General features: G+C 41.7%; 1 protein-coding gene across 1 annotated transcript in view; it reads right to left on the reverse strand.

Annotated features, from left to right (window-relative positions):
• Nucleotides 1–8,464: 8,464 nt before the first annotated feature.
• PGGT1B (protein geranylgeranyltransferase type I subunit beta) overlaps nucleotides 8,465–19,052 on the reverse strand; it is a 41,608-nt gene continuing 31,020 nt past the window's right edge. Inside the window, 5 exon segments of the mRNA XM_075411092.1 lie at nucleotides 8,465–9,043; nucleotides 9,046–9,177; nucleotides 13,951–14,059; nucleotides 14,341–14,525; nucleotides 16,111–16,156. Of these exon segments, the coding sequence (XP_075267207.1) occupies nucleotides 8,997–9,043; nucleotides 9,046–9,177; nucleotides 13,951–14,059; nucleotides 14,341–14,525; nucleotides 16,111–16,156 (519 nt within the window). The 3' untranslated portion in view covers nucleotides 8,465–8,996.

Below are 19,052 nucleotides of genomic sequence, written 5' to 3' on the forward strand. Positions count from 1 at the left end.
GGCCCTGCTGTGCTCTGCGTGAGCCGGACGAGCGCTGACCCCCCGGCCTCGCACCGCACCAGACCGAGCCTGCCCCTTTACCCTTGTCACCCCTGGGTCCCTGAGGGTCTCCAGACCCCTGACACCAACAACCCGCTTCTAACACCAGTATGCGCCTGGGATCAGCTCCCAGGCAGGCAGAACCACTGGCTGAAACAAAGTTGGCTTATGTACGGAAAGGGATGTGCAGTGCGGAGCAAAAGGCCAAAGATGTCACCTAGGGGAGTTTATCTGAAGTCACAACAAAGCAAATTGTTCCTTGTGGCGTTAACAAAAAGCCGAGGGTGAAGCGCAGCGACAGTCCAGCTCCTGGCCCCACTGTGTGGAGTGCAGAGAGGACCTGGGGCTGCAATTTGTCCTGGTGTGAGATGGATGCCAAGGCTGGCCAGGGATCTGGGCAGGAGGGAGAGCACTGTTTGGGGCCAAACCCCCCAAATCATGGTTCTGGCTGGTGCCTCCCGTGTGTTGCAGTGCAGGAGAAGCGGAGCACCACAAGGCGCAGAGCACCACAAGGTGCAGAGCCAGCCACAGAGCGCAGTGTCACAGAGCCGCAGCCCCCAGAGCTCGGCTGCTGCACTGGAGGACATCCCTGTCCCACACACGCTGCGGTGCAGGGCCAGCTATTGCAAACGTCAAATGGGTGATACGCAGGAGCGTGGTCCCTGATGATGGAAGTCCAGGCCCTACCAGGGGCAGACAAGCACTTATGAACTACTCTGGAGTTTCTAGAAAAGGAAATCTCCCTGGTTTTCCACACCAGTTCCTTTTCACTCCTTTGACTTCTACAGGCCTTTTGACAACTTGAGCAGTTCTCCCTGGAGAACGTAACAAGGCCTCCCTGATGCAGCAGCCTACCTCAGGGGAACCGATTTCCCTCTGATTCAGCTGTAACGCACTAGCTTCACGGAGGAACACTCACCTTTAGCTGCTGTGAAGGAAAGTCAAACACACGTTGGTCTGCCAAGGGTGGCTCCTCCCAGCGTTCTCCCCACATAACTTGCCACCCAATGGTTTCAAACTGGCTAAAGCAAGACAAACACTTCTACTACTACCTGGGAATATTGCATTATTTATTAACTTTTTACTGTTTTCATCTGGAGCGGGGGTGGGTGAAATAAACTATGTTGGCAAAAGGACATTATAGCCTGGTTTGATTTTTTTTTTTTTTTTAGCAATGAAGAATAATCTGTTCCTGACTAACACCAGTAGATGAGCAGCAGTGTGTAGGCTAGAGCTGTCTCAGCCTGCAAGACAAAGCACCTCCGAAGCGTCTGAATCTTCCTTTGCCAGTGTTAGCCATGTAAGACCTTCACTGGAGTGACTGACATAGGAGTGTTTATTTTTGAAAGACAGAAAAAAAAACCAGTCTTCTTCACGTTCCTGTTTGCTCCATATCTGGCTAGCATTGGAAAGCACCAGAAGGCTTAGCTTGTTCCGATGGAAGGAGTTGTCCATGGGTAGCTGGAGTGGGCTGGGCAGCCAGCAAGGGTCTGGGAGGGGGATCCAGTCCAGACTGGTATCAGGTCAACAGCTGCTGCAGACTTCGTTTTCCTTTTATAGAAGGGGGATCGTGGGAACTGTCGCTCTTCGTAGCCCGCAGAGCCTTCGGCTTAAAGAACTGCCCTCCCTGGGGACCAGAGGCTGCGTAACATCTCGAATACTGGTCTGCATGTTTGCTCAGGTTCCTGCTGCAGCCAAAAGCAGCGTGCCTGCCTTTGCTTCATACGGGGACCCGTGAAGCCTACCTGTTCTGTGGCTGCTGGACCATGACTTGGAGCCACAAGAGGTGAGAAAGCCTGCAGAGGTCCAGAGGGGTTACAGGTGGGTGATGAGGGTGATGCAGAGTCAGGGCTACCCAGGAGCAGGAGGAGAAGCGTGCTGGGAGCCTACCTGCTTCAGTCCATGGGGCTCTGCCCGGGTCCTGTGCTGAGGGCTACCGGGCACAGGAGCATGCCGAGCCGGTACAGGGCTGGGGAGCAGCTTCCCCACCAATGGCTGCGGGTCCCAACTCATCCTCAGAGCCAGGAACACCCCTCAGCAGGGCAGAGCAGGATAAAACACCTGCCTCTGCTGCTCCCTCCTATCTGCTTTTAGTAAAAATGAGGACAAGCCTGGGGCAGCAGAGGGGAAGGGGACAGGACTTGGCATGTCGCTAGAGAGGCTCGCCTCGTTAACACAGATTACACCTTCTCTCTAGAAGCCCACCATCGAAGTCCTTGCCCTCACGAGCACCTCCTCATTCTGCAGAAGGCAGTCGCTTGAGGCTGGAGTTTATTTACACTGAAACCAAATGTGAAGGCTGGAGGCCATCAGAGAAGTTTGGTGGCAGTAGCAGTTCCTGTGGTCTGCGTAGGAAGCTATGTATAGCAACGGGGAAGCCACAGAGGGCACGTGTTATCACCACTCCACAGGACGCACGCTGCCTGGCCATATACAGGGAGTTATCTATATAAAGCCATATACAAAAATATAGAAGATCCCTGTGGCTACGTTGGAAAGCTTCATCCAGACACATCTCTAGCAGAACCCTGCCCTTGGCCCCACCAGAGCTGCATATTTCAGAGGCTATTTCAGAAGGACTCTGGGCAGCCAGCACTGCTCAAGGACAACTGATCTGTAAAGTGCCAGTGTGCAGACTGGTGTGCAAATATGTCCAGTCCTTCTAAAACTTCTGATTCCCTCTATCTTTGCGCTATTCATAGAAACATCCCTCCCATACCCACCTATGCACCTTACAATCAGCGCTCTGTTAAACAGTCCTACCAGCAAAACTGCCCTTAATTTATGAATTTACAGGGTGGGAGGAGCGGGTGGATTAAAAAAAAATTAGTGTTGAAGTAGGACTAAAGAACTGTAAAAAGTAGTGCAGGAGGGTTGTTAGGAGCCCACCAGACTGCCCCAAGGCCAGATCAGCTGTCCCTACGTCACTGCTGACAGTTGTTCTCCTAACCCGCTGTGAAAGAGCACCAGTGACGAACGCTCCCAGGGCAGCAGGTTTACACAGATGCTTTTCAGCACGATGCTCCTCCACGGCGGGTCTGAAGTTAAAGGAGGCTTTAATGGTATAATAAGCAGTACAAAGGCTGGGTTCTAGATGAAAATGTAATTCCGTGAAGTGAGCCTATTTTTGAAAGTCATAGTCACAATTTAGAGAAGGTTGCTAAATGAAGAGTCCTGGATGGCGTAACAGCAAATAAATACAGCTCTGTGCTTAGAGAAACCTTTAAATTACCCAAAAGCAGCGTGCAATTTCAACAGCAGCCCTGCATTTTTAGCTTTCTAGGCACCACAAGCACCGCTCCTTTCCCACAAGCACTCAGGGTGGGTGATGAACAACCGTCTTGGCTTCTGTTCTGCCATTTTCACACCCAATTGCCCTTTTGTAGATTTCCCAAAAGGATAAGGTGGGATCCTCCCTCTCGGGGTGAGGCAGAGCCTCTGGCCCCTGTGCTGTAGCAACAGGGACACGGGGAGAGATCTGGATGGAAACCCACGGATGGCTCTTGCAGAAACAGCTTCCTGGAGGCCTCCGTGCTCTCTCAGACTGTGAGCAGGCGAGGCAGTTGGTTTAACCAGTGCAGAGAGTAGCTCCTGGTCCTTGTACCAGAGTCTGGCTGTTGTCACTGTTTGGAGCTAACACGGAAGCCACCTTCACACGCACGTGTGGCTGAAGCTGTCAAAAGCTGTCAAAACGCAGGCTTCCACATTCTCCCTCATTTGCGAGTTTAACATAAACAACCCAATCGGACAAGTTGAAAGCTCTTTCCTTACCACAAATGTTTCCCCTCCCATGCACGTTTTGAAATCCTCAAATTGAGAGGCTGCAGATTGTTCTCACACAGATTTTCTCTTCCTTGATGAACTTCTCATTTTTATTGAGAGGCAGGACTGCTTCCTTCCTTGGGATGCTACTCGTCCTCCAGAGACAATGGCCACTTTTGTCCAGTCCTGTTTTTCAGAACAACCATGGTATCTAACAGCAACACAGTAATATTTCATTCAACTGACGAATTTCAAACACATTTCACGTTTTAGTTGCAGCAACAGGATCTCTCCTCACGTCCTGACAGCAAGTCTTCTACCTCTGTAGGGGCGCCAATAGCAGGGTTGTTCCAAAACGCAAGGAGACAGGCGGTCCACAAAGGCTTGGACTTTCGAAATTATTGTTCCTCGCCCTCTACACAAGGTAACCCCAAACTGAATGCCTGAGGACTCGCTACAAAGGTGAAACATATTTTTCTGGAAACACTATTGTTTCTACGAGATATTTCATTTTTGATACTGGCTTCCGTGGAGAACAGCAAATTTGATGCAGCTTCTCCAGCTCCTCTTATGCTGTCTCATACTTTGCTACAGGGCATTAAGAGCATGGAGCAAGGCAGACATAGTATGTGCTCCAATACACATACTTCAGGCTATTTCTCCAATGCCCAATTTACTTCTTAGTTTTTTTCACAGCTGATGATTGTTCCATTTAGAACAAGATTTCTCAAGCCTAAAAGTTCATAAATACAAACATACTTAGCAACAGTCGTCCAAAATGGTGTTATCATAACTGCCAGCAGCTACACACAAATCAAGTTGCTTTGAAAGCCCTAATGATGATGTTTGAAGCCTCTGTCCTCAGATCCTGTTGAAAGGATACACTTCACTGCCTTTGTTCACCAAGCCAGTTCAAAGCTCTTTTTCTGGAAGAGGAGGTGGAACCACAGACATAGTTTGTGAGCCTTCCAGATCAGGTAGGGGCACCCAGCTGGCATACCTTTGTCAGTCCAAGCCAACATCAGCAAGCTTTGAGTGCCGCTGAGGATCACATAAGGCATTAATTTTATAAATGCAGCCTTGATGCACAGGAATAATTACGGACTGGGCCTGTTGTACAACACCATTGCCAGAACATCGAAAGGTTGTGGCAGTGTAACTGTTCCGCATACTACAAGCCCTGCTAGCCAAGATAGAATCATAGAATCATAGAAAGTTTTGGGTCGGAAGGGACCCCTAGAGGTCATCTAGTCCAACCCCCCTGCAGCGAGCAGGGACACCACTAACTAGATCAGGTTGCTCAGAGCCCTGTCCAGCCTGGTCTTGAATGTTTCCAGGGATGGGGCCTCCACTACCGCTCTGGGCAACCACCCAGGTGTTTCACCACCCTCATTGTAAAGAATTTCTTCCTTATATCCAGCCTAAACCTACCCTGTTTTAGTTTTAAACCATTACCCCTCATCCTGTCACTGCTGTCTCTACTAAGATTGTCCCCATCTTTCCTATAGGCTCCCTTTAAGTACTGAAAGGCTGCAATCAGGTCTCCCCGCAGCCTTCTCTTCTCCAGGCTGAACAAGCCCAACTCTCTCAGCCTGCCCTCATAGGAGAGGTGCTCCAGCCCTTGGATCATTTTTGTAGCCCTCCTTTGGACCTGCTCCAACAGTTCCATGTCCTTCTTGTGCTGAGGGCTCCAGAGCTGAATGCAGTACTCCAGGTGAGGTCTCACCAGAGCAGAGTAGAGGGACAGAATCACCTCTCTCGACCTGCTGGCCACGCTTCTCTTGATGCAGCCCAGGGCACGGTTGGCCCTCTGGGCTGCCAGCGTACATTGCCGGCTCATGTCCAGCCTTTCGTCTATAAGATGGCTTTTTACATCCTCAAAAGCACATGGTAAATTACTAATTCCTTATTTAGGTTCAGCCTCAGCAATGCAAAGATGTGATTAACACAAAATTATTACAGGTAGATAGCAACTGGATGGTTTGCTCTTTGTAGCTACATTTAAGCTTCACAGTTCAGCTTTTAGTTTCAGCTGCATTTGGATGTCTCCATTCTATGAGATTTTAGGTCATGGATTCTTCTTCTTATTTGTGAAATTATTGTTCATCAATTTATCATTTCACATTTCTCTAGTCAGAAGACATCATAACCACAAAAATAAGAGAGACAATGCAATCTAGCAATAACTACACAAGTAAAGCAGAATCAAAATGTCTGCTACACAGGAACGTTCAGTGTTCACCATTTGTTTGCCCAACCAATTGGGGCACTAAGAACGGCAAATCATGCATGCAGAGTTGGTTATTAGCACAGATTTTTGTTAACTTAAAAAAGATTAAAGATTTCAAACCAATTAAAGTAATTAGATTCTCAGTGCGGAGTGAAGGCATACATGTTTTGTTGGCTTGAGAACAAACTATGGGAGTTAATCGGAAGGAAATACACCTTCTGCAGCCTTTAGAAAAGTGTAACTCTGCTGTCGACATTTAGCCTGAAAAGATGCTGTTATTTAGGTGGAAGCAAAAAAAAAAAAAAAGCTACAGAATAACTGGGGCCCAAGGAAAAGTGAAATATAAAATCTGTATACACAACCCAAGGTAGCTTACAGATACAGAAATCAAAGCAAGAAATATTAGCTGCTTCTTGAAGCAGAACATTGTTAAATTACTTGCCATGAAAAATTAACCAGTTACTCGCAGAATATGATTTTTCACTGTTGTCCCCTTCACTTCTGCTTTTCTACCCTGATGTCCCTCACAGATGAGAACCTGGTCACAGATAGCAAAACTCAGCCACAAGATAATCAAATACATCATACCTCATCAAGGAAAGTATGAAAGTATGAATATTTGGGCTGTTTCCCAGTAGAGACTTACAGCACCTTATTCAACTCTTCTGAAATTCACAGCTACTTCTTCTAACAGGGGCTGTACCAAATGCTAAAAAACTGGTAGACAGTTCTCCAGCAAGTCAGAGTGGCACAAGTAGGGATGGGTATCTACAATTACATCTCACCTTCATTCTAACTTCACCATGTTCCAAAAAAACATGCGACTCTGCCATGGGTCAACTTGTGGCCACCATCTGATGTCAAGGACAAACATACACTATTTTGAATGACTTCTACCCCAAAGTTCTTTGGCTGTTTGTTTTTTAATGGACTCTCTTGCTCCCATGACCACAGAGGCTTCTGTTCAGGGAAGCTGCCTCAGCCTTTGCTGACCAACCGATCATTAAGCCCCTCCAGGTAAATGGACTCCCACAGGAAGTGCTGTCATGCGCCCTGAGCTTGGTAGATCCTCTCTTTCAGGGATGTCTACTATGCATTTTTGTTTGCAGGTGAATTTCAGGTCATCTCAGGATGTGGGGAATAAAACCAATTCCCAAGCTCTATCTTCCTTACTTCACTCTCTCACGAAAGGAGGGAGTCAGTACCTCCCTCTTGCTCTTGACCCCTTATCTATGCATTTATCCTTGGCAGCTCAAACCCTTTCCACCACTGTGGTTCCACTCTTAGTCCATATTTGCTCCCCTATTTTTCTTTTGCCTCCACCATCCGTATGTCCCAGTTTTAATATCCTCCTACTCTGCACCAGTCCTACTCGAGCACCTCATTCCCCCTCCCCAATCCTAGCCCTACAGTCCTCTCGCTTCCACCGCTCCAGACTTCTTACAGTTCTTACAGCTATGTAGCCTCTCCTTCTGCAAGGAAAGTGTCTACTGGGACATGCCTAGATCACACGTCTTCCAAGCCCTGCCCCGTGCTCCCTCTCTGCTTTTCCAAGCAGAACACCACCACTGGTGATGTGCTCAATGCTGCCATGGAAATTAGTCTGCTTACAGAAATAAAACCCATTTCTTTAAGTAGGAAGGCTGCTACAGGTTTGGACACTGGAATTGTTCTGGTAGCCTCAGGATGCCCATCGGATCGCTCTGACATGGGTGTTAGGGTTGCAACTACTCTAACCTTTTCACTTGTGCCGCACTGCAAAATCAGAACCACAGTTATTCCTGAAGCATTTTTTGCTGACTGAAAGGGTCTATACCCTGTGTCTTTGGGCTCAGCGGTGGCAAATGGCACGCTTAATCTGGCTTGAGAGATCTTCAGTTATCTGTTTTTGGAAGTCCTTTAGAAAAAAAAAAAAAAGCCTTAATGACTGGCAAGCAGAAAGACATCCTCGTGTCTGCTGTATGCCTGAAATGCACAGAACGACCTGCCACAAGTCCAACAGCTGCAAAGTTATTGCTTTGATTCTGAGCAGCATTTCAAGCATAGGAAGTAAGGCACTGAGAAAGTTCATCACCTCTCCAATAGTAAACCACTGTCACCTACTTTAAAGGCCAATGTTTCGTTCTTTAAACAGAATAGTTAAGAGACTCGCAATTATTTCACCCTAAAAGGGAAATCGGTATAAAAAAATAATCAGCATGCAGTTGTACAATTTTAGTGTATTGTAAAGGCTTGACCTTGAAAACAGGTACTAATGCTACTCTTGCACACAGCTACTCTTCCAAAAGACTGTGTTGACTGTCTCTTACTGACATATGTTAATATGTCAGATGAAAACTCCTTGCTTGGCGAACGATCCACTGCATCTGTGTGAAAGCTACTCAGAGAATTAGGAAATCCATTTAGTAAGGCCACACAACTGTAGAAGTCCACTATATTGAATAAAATAACTTTATTTACTTGATTTTTTTTTTAACAAAGTTTATGGAATTTGAAAGTAGACAATAAAAGGTAACTTTTAACTGAGACTTAATGTGGGACATTCTCTAGCCAAAAATATGTCAAACATTAAAACCATAAAGAACTCCAAGGTTCTGTGCTATACTGTATGATATGTAAACAGATTTTGAAAATACTTTCCTATTATCTATTTTGACACAGTATGCACAAATCTAAAAAAATAAAATAAAAATGAAGTTTAAACGCCTCAAGGGATTTCTTAAAAGTAAAGCCATTTGAAGAGCCATTTACAGTCTGCTGTGACAAACATATATATAATCAAAATACTGCCTTTTTTCACAATGCAGAATAACCTGCTGAAGGCAACTCCCTATCTATCAAAGTGATGCCAGCAACACAGATCTGACTGTATGACTCCAGCACTTAAAAGAGCACATTGGTTATACATGGCTTTTAACCTTGGGCTACAATTATGCTACCAGAACTAAATTCAAGTCTAAATCAGTCATGTAGAGAGGTGTGTGTCATCTGAACACTGTTTAGAGTCCTTGTTTTCCAAATCTGATGAAGGTGGTGAAGGCGCTCTGAGGTTCTTGTGCTTACATTCAGGGCGGGATGAACTTTGCAAATACCAGGTTCTCCAATCAATGACAAACCACAGATCCCAAAGTAGGCATGTAAAGCATCTGAAAGAAGGACAGAAAAGGAAAAAGAAAATTACGTCAGACTGTCACAGCCAAGTGTTCCTGGATTCCAACACTCCTGAATAATTGCAGCCAAAGAAAACAAACAGGTGCTATATTTTAAACTTGACTTTTGACAGAAAGCCAATTTCTGCCCAAAGTCACCCACATGAACTGATAGTCTGCAATCTCTAAAACTAGAGCCTAGTTTTATTTTATAACAATGCTTGCCCACTACTTTATTTTTTCTGAGTGCTCAGGCCAAACAGCAAAAGAACTCGAGGAGCTGGAAATGACATCTGTCAACAAAGCAAGTTTTCTTCCCGAACATGAAAGAATTTTTTCACTGATTACTTCATGAACAGCTCACTACTGAAACACCAAAATTAGTGCCAACAGCTGCCTATGAGCAAGATTCAGAAGTATGAAAGAAGTCATTACTTTACCTAGCTTCCCCCCTTCCTGGGAGAATACCCTAAGGATAGGTATTCATGAGGTGGCTTGATCAGCAATAACAGATGACTGCCACCAAAAACGGATGCTCTTATTCCCTTGTCCCAGGCTGCTTCTGCTGTCTACCCTATACCAGCACTACAGCTTGCTGAACACCCTCCAGGACCTAAAGCGATTGAAAAAACATGGAAGAAAATTAACCCAAGAAGGAGAAAACGGACAGTTTTCTGACATTTTGGTGAATTAAACTGCTTTGCAGAAGGTTTTGATATACATCAAAGCTAGTGCAAAAAGGAGAAAGGATGTGCAGCAGTACTTTGGGAAGCTGGGAGGAAGAGAAGCGAGCCTGCCTCCTCTGAGCAGCAGCAAACCATTAGATTGGATTATCTGCCCACAAAATCTAGGGCTAAAGATGGAAATGGGACATGAATTTAACGTGCCCCTTACAAATTCTCAACACATAGCAATCTTTTGGAGGTGCCAGTGAATTCCTGTTTGATTAAAACGATGTTACAAGAAGGAATCTGGATAGAGACACTCTGGAAGAAGGCTTCTGCTTATCAGCATTAATATGCAGACAAAAGCATGCTCAGCAGACACAGCCTCTACTGATGCTGCAGAAAGTATGTCAGGTAAGGAGTCCTCAACTTCAGGTGATACAGTATATTAACCCCTGTGGACAGATGCACTGATACCCACTAAAAATTATATACAAACCTAATGTATGGCTATTTGGTGGGTTTAACCACTGAGTTCAACAGTTGTGCAAATCCATGCTAACTTAATACTCAGGTTAGTTCTAGCTAAAACACATATATGCAGCCTGTGTACTCCTCTGTTTCAAGCTATGAAATACACCAAGCTTTCCAAGGTTAAAAAACATATGAAAAAGTGTTTAGACCTAAGTAACTCACAACTACAGAATGCAGCATGCAACCTTTCAACTGTTCGGCTGCTGCCTTAAAAACATAACAAAATAAGGTGTATTTATACTTCTATGAGAGCAAATCTCACTTCAGTGTTTCACATGTAGTAATTGTGCATGCTGATTTTCATCCTCTCACTCTCTTATGTTAAATCTTTTGATCTTTCTCTTGCATAATCTGTAATTCACATGTGCTACCAATTCTTTTATATTGCATGTCATTTAAAGATAACAAGCAAGATGCATTAGAGTTGCCGCACAACCTCCTAGGGCATGCAACAGTACATCTAGTAATTTAAAAGAAAAGTTTATTGAAATCTAGTCTTGACATGCACAATTCCAAAAATAACCCAAATCGCTTGGGTATGTGTCCTAGCGAAATGTTGACTAACCCTGGTAGGCAGCTAAGCACTGCACAGCTGCTCGCTCACTTCCCCCCTCTCACTTTACAAAAGCAAAAGTGAGAAAACTCATGGGTTGAGTTTTCTGAATAACAGTTCTGATGGAAAGCAAAAGCCGTGGGTGCAAGCAAAGCAAAATAAGGAATTTATTCACTGCATCCCATTGGCACGCAGGTTTTTAGCCACTTCCCAGAAAAACACTAACTCCAAACATCCTCCTCCTTCTTTCCCCAGCTTTTACTGCTGAGCACAACACCATGTGTTATGGGGTACCCCTGTGCTCAGTGGGGTTCAGATGTCCCAGCTGTGCTCCATCCCAACTTCTTGTGCACTCCCAGGCCACTCGTTGGCAGGGCAGTAGGGGGAGCAGAAAAGGCCTTGACTCTGCATAAGTACCGCTCCACAACAGCTGAAACATCAGTGTGTTATCAACACTGTTCTAGTCATGAATCCAAATCACAGCACCGTATGGGCTACTAGGAAGAAAACTAGTGTGGTTTAATGTTTATAACAAGTAGTATTAACACAAGGCAGCAAATCTAACTGCTTAACATGGAAAACTTGAAGAAAAAATACGTATCAGTCACTTCTAAACAAAGAACAGAACAAATACAGTAGGTGCTTCGTTCTGTTTTGAGGTATAAATCTCCCTACTGAGCCAATGTCTGTGCCTGCTTTATGCAACAGTAATACTATTACTGCTACAATGATGCTCAGAACATTCTTCAGATAAAAGCCCTTCCTGTGTTTGACAACCTGTAGTCCACTATAAACAAACCAACCATCATGTCCTCATTCAGTTTGTTATGCTCATGTTTTCAGAGGACTACTAGTATTTAAGAGTCTTTTGACTTTCTAGATTTATTTTCATAGCCAAGAAGTTTTCTAAGCTCACTACTCAATAAGCATGCTGGCCCAAAGACTATTCTAAAGGAAAAAAAAAAAAAGTGTTAAGTAACGCTACCAGCCTCCAGAAGCAGGATTCATTGAAATGATGTCTGTTAGCACAAGAACATCAGGACTACAAAATAGTACTTCCCTGCACAATCAGTTGTGAAAAGTTACTTGCAACTTTGGAAGTCCATATAATATATAGATTATCATAAGCACTTGACTGTTTTCTGCAATTTCTTCTACTCCTCTTTCTAAAAATATTACTGCAGAGCGAAGACAGGTTGGCTACCTAAATTTAAACAGAGCTTTTATAAAGTAGGAGCTACAGACGTTCAAATTCTGAATCCATCTTAGCACCTCTGAAAAAAGAGCACATTCTTACTTTGCAAACTTTCCCTGGAATACTCTGTCACATCAGAGTTTTGCAACAAACCAAACTGAGGCCACTGTTACCAGCTTTACAAATGCTAAACGCTTCAAGAAGAACAAATAATTTCTGTCCATGCTCAACCTCAAAAGAAGTACTAACTCATTTGCAAGATCACTCATATCACTGTCGTTATGTTCACATTTTGCATTTACACTGGAGTCAAGAGGACTGTATATCTAACGACCAGTAGGCTTTCAAGATCAATTGAGCTGCACAGACACTTCATGTTAGTGAAGTGTGAAACCTTTACTATGGAGATACACAACAATCAAAAGACAGCTTGCCTTTCAGATATTAGACTGAGTTGGTAGGAAGCTCAGCTGTCTATGTGTGACAATTAAATCACATTCCACAGAAACAATCTTTGTAAAGTTGCATTTATAGTCATTCTTCACATTACAACTGCGTTAACTTTTTACTCTTTCCTTCAAAACGTGAACACAGACTAACGCCACCAACTGCCTGAGGAAAGGATGCTGATATAAGCCCACCTATCACAGCAAAACAAGAGAGACAACAGAAGCTTGCTTTATAAGAAACAATGTTCAGGCTGGAACACCACAAAAAACAAAGCAAAACAGATTTATTATTAGTCTTGCCTTTCTCAAATCTTATCTCTAACTATCATACCTATGCTAAAAGACAGTTTAAGGAACTCTGCACATGACTGGGGTTTTAACAGATTTTTTAATTCCTAGGTCACTAAGTAAATGGTTCATCAAGATAAACAGAAATACTTCCTCCAAATAATACTGACTGCTCCATATAATGCAGAGTAAATACAACGAAGTCCTCAGGAATCCTAAGCTGGTTTTCAGGGGAGTGGGAGAAGGACATCTATCACAAGCACTGTGCTTCTAGTGTGGGTCCACCTTGAAAAATTCTCAACTGTTGTTCAAAATGAAATGATGAAAGGATGAAATATCAAGGCACTGATTCTGAACACAGCCTTTATTGTGACTAAATTTTTATCTTATTTGGTCAGTTTACAGACTGCTTACTTTCCCTGTACAAAATGCCTCTGGGCAACACTACTGGTACAAGGTTTGCTTTCACAAGTTTGCAATATCTTCATTGAATTCTAGCATCTTCTAAAATTATTTAAAATTAAAAGATTTTAGCATCTTTTAAAGGTTTCACTACTTCAAATTATCCACTTCCAAAAGGATAATAATTATTTTTCACGTGCACTATGTATAATTGCTATATGTAACTACAATCTGTGAATCATAACATATAACTGTAAACTTTGACTGTTTTTATATACATCAATGACTTATGAATAAGCTTAAAGGATTCGTTCATTAAGGAAACAAATGTTTTGAAATCTTTTACTCAGGCTGTTTACAAAGATACCCACTGCATAATATTCCTTTTCACTAGAACAGTTAAACACGTATGGAAAGGCTTCTCCAGCTCTAAACAGACAGCCACACACTTTTAGCAACGGTCTAAACAACAACAGCTCGATTGCTCTGTGGCTCAACAGGGAAAAACTTTACCTCTCTTTTTCTACTTAAATTGTGAAAATCTCGTATTTTAAAGGGTTTTTTTTTTCCATTTTTTGAAGGACATTGAGGAGAAAACTTCCTTTACACCTTTCAGATGTCTGACTGCTTGAATGTATTTCTAGCTTAGAACACATTCACCATAATTTCAAAAAGTAAATTTACCTGGATGACTATCTGGCCACTTGGCAAATCCACCAACAAGGCGATCTTGAGTTGACAGGATGTAATTTCGGTTTTTCTCAAAATTTGTATATTCGAATATGTTCAAGAGCTGAAAAGAAATCAGAGCATTACAGTAATCTACTAAATCTTACTATATTTTTAATACCAAAATACAGTGCCTATTCATCAGAGAAGCAGTGATAGCAAAGACAGTAGTAATCTGGTAAACCTCGATATCCTGCATTTTTGCAAGATGAAAGAAAGACCTTTATAGTGATCACTGCATATTCATGCACTTGTGTCAAATATGTAACTCTTTCAGGCAAAGAAAAGACACGATGCTTAAACTAATCAAAACAATAACTATGCTGTAGCTGTTCTGTACACTACCTTCAATGTTGCTCCCACCCAAAAGGAATAGCAAGTGTCTACAGGTTTGTTGGGTCGTCCATGGTAGCCATTCTGTTGTCTCATTATACACCACCTTCTTATTCTGTTCAGTTCTTTCTCTGAAAAAACTTCCTCCAGTTTACCCATCAAACACAGCGATGCGATACCACAAAATGTTGAGCCACCTGTGAAGTATATTATACATTATATTATATATATAGGTATAATTAGTTGGGTTTGCAATGTTTTGCTACCCAGATTTTCACTGAAGATCTTATGATCTCAGTCAAAATTTAACTAGGGTAGTAACTATTAAATCAATGGATTTTTAGAAGTATGAAAGTGTTAATTTTAAGTCTAAAATCCAAATAAATAAAACCACTTTAGTTAAGCACGTGTGTCAAAGGGGAAGGAAAAACTCCACCCAACTCTTGCACAAATAAACCTGAATTAATTTTCTTAAAGATGGACTGCCTCCCAATGCTGTGCAATTTGCATTACACAGCAGTTGCAATGCAACAGAAAACATTTCTTCATATGTAACTTAAAAAAGAAAGCTGTTGGGATGCCAGCAATCAGACTGAAGCAGAGATGCCAAAGGCAGTCTCAGACACAATCCCCCAGAGGATATAAACAGACAGAAGTGTCTGATGAGCAGAAAGCAAAAAAAAAATATTAAGGAAAACACAAAGGCATGGCTAATACTATGAAAAAACTGCTGGACTCTGATGGTTGTAATAAACACAAATTATGCTTCCAAGGAATTCTTTCTTGTCAAGGAAACTGCACTATAAAATTTGGAATTAGAAGAGGAACTCATGTTCTTTGTCTGTGTACCATGGCCATCACTTTCTAAAGCCCATCAAAACTCATGCTCAGTCTATTACCTGATATGATAAAATTACAGCCTGGGAAAGACTGTAAGCAAGCTGTAGATACAAGACATAGGGCCGCAAGTTCCTTACACTACCCCAGTGCTGAAACATCCCAGGAACTCTAAGAGTTATTTTCATTCTCGTGCTGAAATGCAGCAGGAGAAGCATGCTTAAGTAATGCTATCTCTTATCACTAGCATTCTACAGTAACTTAGTTAACTGATTTTTTAAATACATAGGGGTATAATTGAAGTTTTTCACCTCTGTCCATCCTGCAGGAAGAAAACAGATGGAATTCTACCAAAGCTCAATACCAAGAATAAAGCTAGCAAACATGTGATAGATTTACTATCAGTCACACAAAAATCATTAGCTTCTCTTGGACGAGCAGACCACTACTTCATGGCATACAAACATTTTGCTTAAAAACATCAGTCTCTTGGGAATTCCTACCTTCGCAACTACTACCGTTTACAAAAATTAACTCCTGCTTCAACACTGGAGCCCCCAATGGATGCTGTAATCTACCAGAGGAAATGCTTTGAGGTTTTACTAACAGCTGCTGAAATTGGAGATTATCAGGTGCGCTGCACAAAATCTCCTGAAAAAAATCCACAGAGAAGCAATGGTACATGTAAAAGAAGTTCACTCTCTCAGCAAGAGATGAGAACTACCGCCAACACCTTTCAACAAAATATTCATGAGATAAGATTAATGGAGTTGATATATTAAGAGCCCATCTGGTCTGATACTAAGGGAAGATGAGAGATTTGCTCCTCCTCATTCCACTTCCTTAAAACTAGGAAAGAGATAAAAGCATGACACCCCCTGCACCTCTTACAGCATTTTCAATCCCAGTCTTTAAACCAGGTGTAGAACGTGGTAACATTCTTACCATGAGATTCCAGTCCAGCTCCCTGCGCCAGGCCGTTATCATAAGACTGAAGAAAAAAAAAAAACCCCACAAACCAGTTACTTTAGTACCAAATCACTTTCACAGACATTGCAATTTCTCAGTTTACTAGCAAAATTATCATCAGATCATAACCACCATTTAACCTGATTAAATTCTGAACCCAACCCTCAAAAAGCTCTCAGCACAAAACAGTTAACAAATCAGCCTTGTTTCAACGCAGGCAGCTTTTATGACTTTCATGGAATTTATTTTAGTTGTGACGTATGCTAAAAGTCTGAAAATGGGTAAACAAGTTCTTGCTAAAAATTGAAAGCATGTAATGCAGATAACCCTTAAAGGAAAAATACACAACAATTTTTTTCTTCATAAAAAGAGGAAAAGGATACAAAATTCCAAACAAAGTTAAATGGATAAATTAAATCTGTCTCTAACCCAAAAGCTGGTTAACACACAAAAAGACAAAATGAAAGGTACTATTGTGTGTACAATACTCAAGTACAAGAAATGCGTTATCAAGAAGCAAGAACATTAGGCTTTAAAAAAAGAACATTAGGCTTTAAAAAAGACTACGGAGTGGGGGAGGCAAACCAGAACTGACATCATCATAAAGCATACTATTGGACTAAACTTGACCTGCCCTATAAAATTTTACTGTTAAAAAATATCTTAACAATGCCGAAAAATCACTTTGATAAGCAAAAGCAGAAACTTGAGTCTGATGAACAAAGCACCAAGAATATTACAGTACAGGTCTGTTATGAGCAACGTAGGAGCAGGTGATATTGTATACGTAGAAATAATAATCTTTATTCCTTAAAAATTCATTAAATCATTTTGCATGATAAAAAACAAGAGATCCGAGTAAGTTATTTGTAAAATGGAAAATGTTTATTTTACAACAGTTCATAGAATGCTTAATTAGTTACCACTGGACAAATAGCAAACTCTTTAGTAGGAACAAAAATCATTCAACCTTTTATGTTTAACTTTTAAAGTTAAATAACAAAGATCCTACGCTTTCTATAGTAGCTGCTCAATTAATGATTTGTTCAATATCTGATCAGACAGGTAGAAAGCAATTTCAACTGCCCCCACCCCCATGCTGACTATGAATTTCTCCTGTTTTCTCCAAAATATTTAGAAGTGGCTAGTAGATACAGGACACCTTGACAGACTCCCATAGTCCTAACCAAAGAATGCCTACAGGAGCTAGCATGTCTTTAGCAATGACCTAAGGATTGTTTTGTAGATCTGTTTTTAAAGCTGGCATTGGGAATAAAAAAGGAAACAGAAGCCACATTAAAACTCTATTTCTCAGTTTTTGAATTCTTGCTGCAAGTTGAAGCAACTAAAGAGAGTAACATCTGATAGATACACTTCAAGCTGCAGCTCGACCTTCTGAAGTTTGAACAGGTCAATTTTAAGTAATTCCTATGAATACCTGAATGTTATAACACACAGTGTAAAACACTTTGCACCGCCTTTTGAGAATGCGGTCCAAACGTGCTACTACACTCTACAGGCCCATTAATTGCTAAGCAAAGGCAAGCTGATTAGCAAAGCTATGCTGGCAAAGCTAATTACAAACAGCAATTGTAAAAGGAGGTGGTTTGCTTTACACATGACTAAGTAATTAGCTGTGGAGAAAAGCTGTTAAGTGTGCATCCCACACAGTGTACTATGTTGGGCTGTACAATTAGCTTGAAATTTTAATAGACAATAGTTGACCTTTGGCTGACTGGTGCCTATTTATTTACATGCAGCAGCTGCTCTTTGAGGACTTGTGTGCAACTAGGGAAATATTTTTGTTTCTTTGTCCTTTTGAAAGGGCCCAGGAAATCACATGCAAAAGAGGCTCTAGGTTACTGCAACATGAAAGCTATACAGTTAAATACATACTATCCTCAGGATATGTGTAAATCCAGTTGGGTACAATCTCTACTTCATATTTTAAAAGCTGCACAATCAGCTTCACTATATCAACAGACTCATGTATTTGCATTTCAAGAGGACTCTACTGGAAGAACCAGATGCTACACTTAAAAGTTCTTGCAATATCTCTACCTGAAAACCAAGTTTGTAGTAAATCAAGCAGTGTTGCAAAAAGCAGTTATTTTAGGGTCTGTGGTTTGGTGAAGTCATTCAAAATTTCAGCTTCTTAGTGCCTTTTGTTTTTTGACTAGTGATATATCTGACTTTTAAACGTGAAAGCAAAAAATCAACTTAGGCTGATAAAAATTGTGATTGGAGCCTATTTCACTGACAATAAAACTCATCCAGAATTGTTCTCGTGATCAGTACTGTATAAACATTTCTTAGTCAAGTAGTAACAGAAGGCCATCTAGTCTGTATGAAGATTCAATTCTTTTTAACCCAGCTACTTTTCTGAATAAAGCAACACCATTGTTTCGTGTTCCAGTCTTCTGCTGTTCTTAACATGCTTAACTACACAAACTCCCTCCCTACTTCAGCTGTATTGAATTATATCTATCACATTTCTGATACTGCATCACTAAAGAGAATAAGTTCCAAAGAATAACCTAAAAAATCCAGGAGCTTATTATAAAGATTACTGGTCTTAACCACTCCTGTTACTCTCCATCCAAGTTCGTTGCACTTCACATGTATGCCAATTTAAATAACTCAAAAAAAGTTTGTTAACTATCACTTGCTTCATTTACGTGCAAATGGTGACATATAATTGTAAAACAAAACCACACCTTTCTGTCACAGCAATTTACTACTGAGCAACACAATCTGCTTTGCTTTATAATTAACGTAAGCAGCAGAACAAGGCAACATTGTAGGAAAGAGGAATAAGCATTTGCAAGAAAATCTATAGCAATATTCACTGTATAGCTAGTTACACAAGGAGTAACAAATGAAATAATCTCAAATAGAATTTACTTTGAATTACTACA

The sequence above is a fragment of the Opisthocomus hoazin genome, chromosome Z (genome assembly GCF_030867145.1).
Source record: "Opisthocomus hoazin isolate bOpiHoa1 chromosome Z, bOpiHoa1.hap1, whole genome shotgun sequence".
In the NCBI taxonomy this organism is placed as follows: Eukaryota; Metazoa; Chordata; class Aves; order Opisthocomiformes; family Opisthocomidae; genus Opisthocomus; species Opisthocomus hoazin.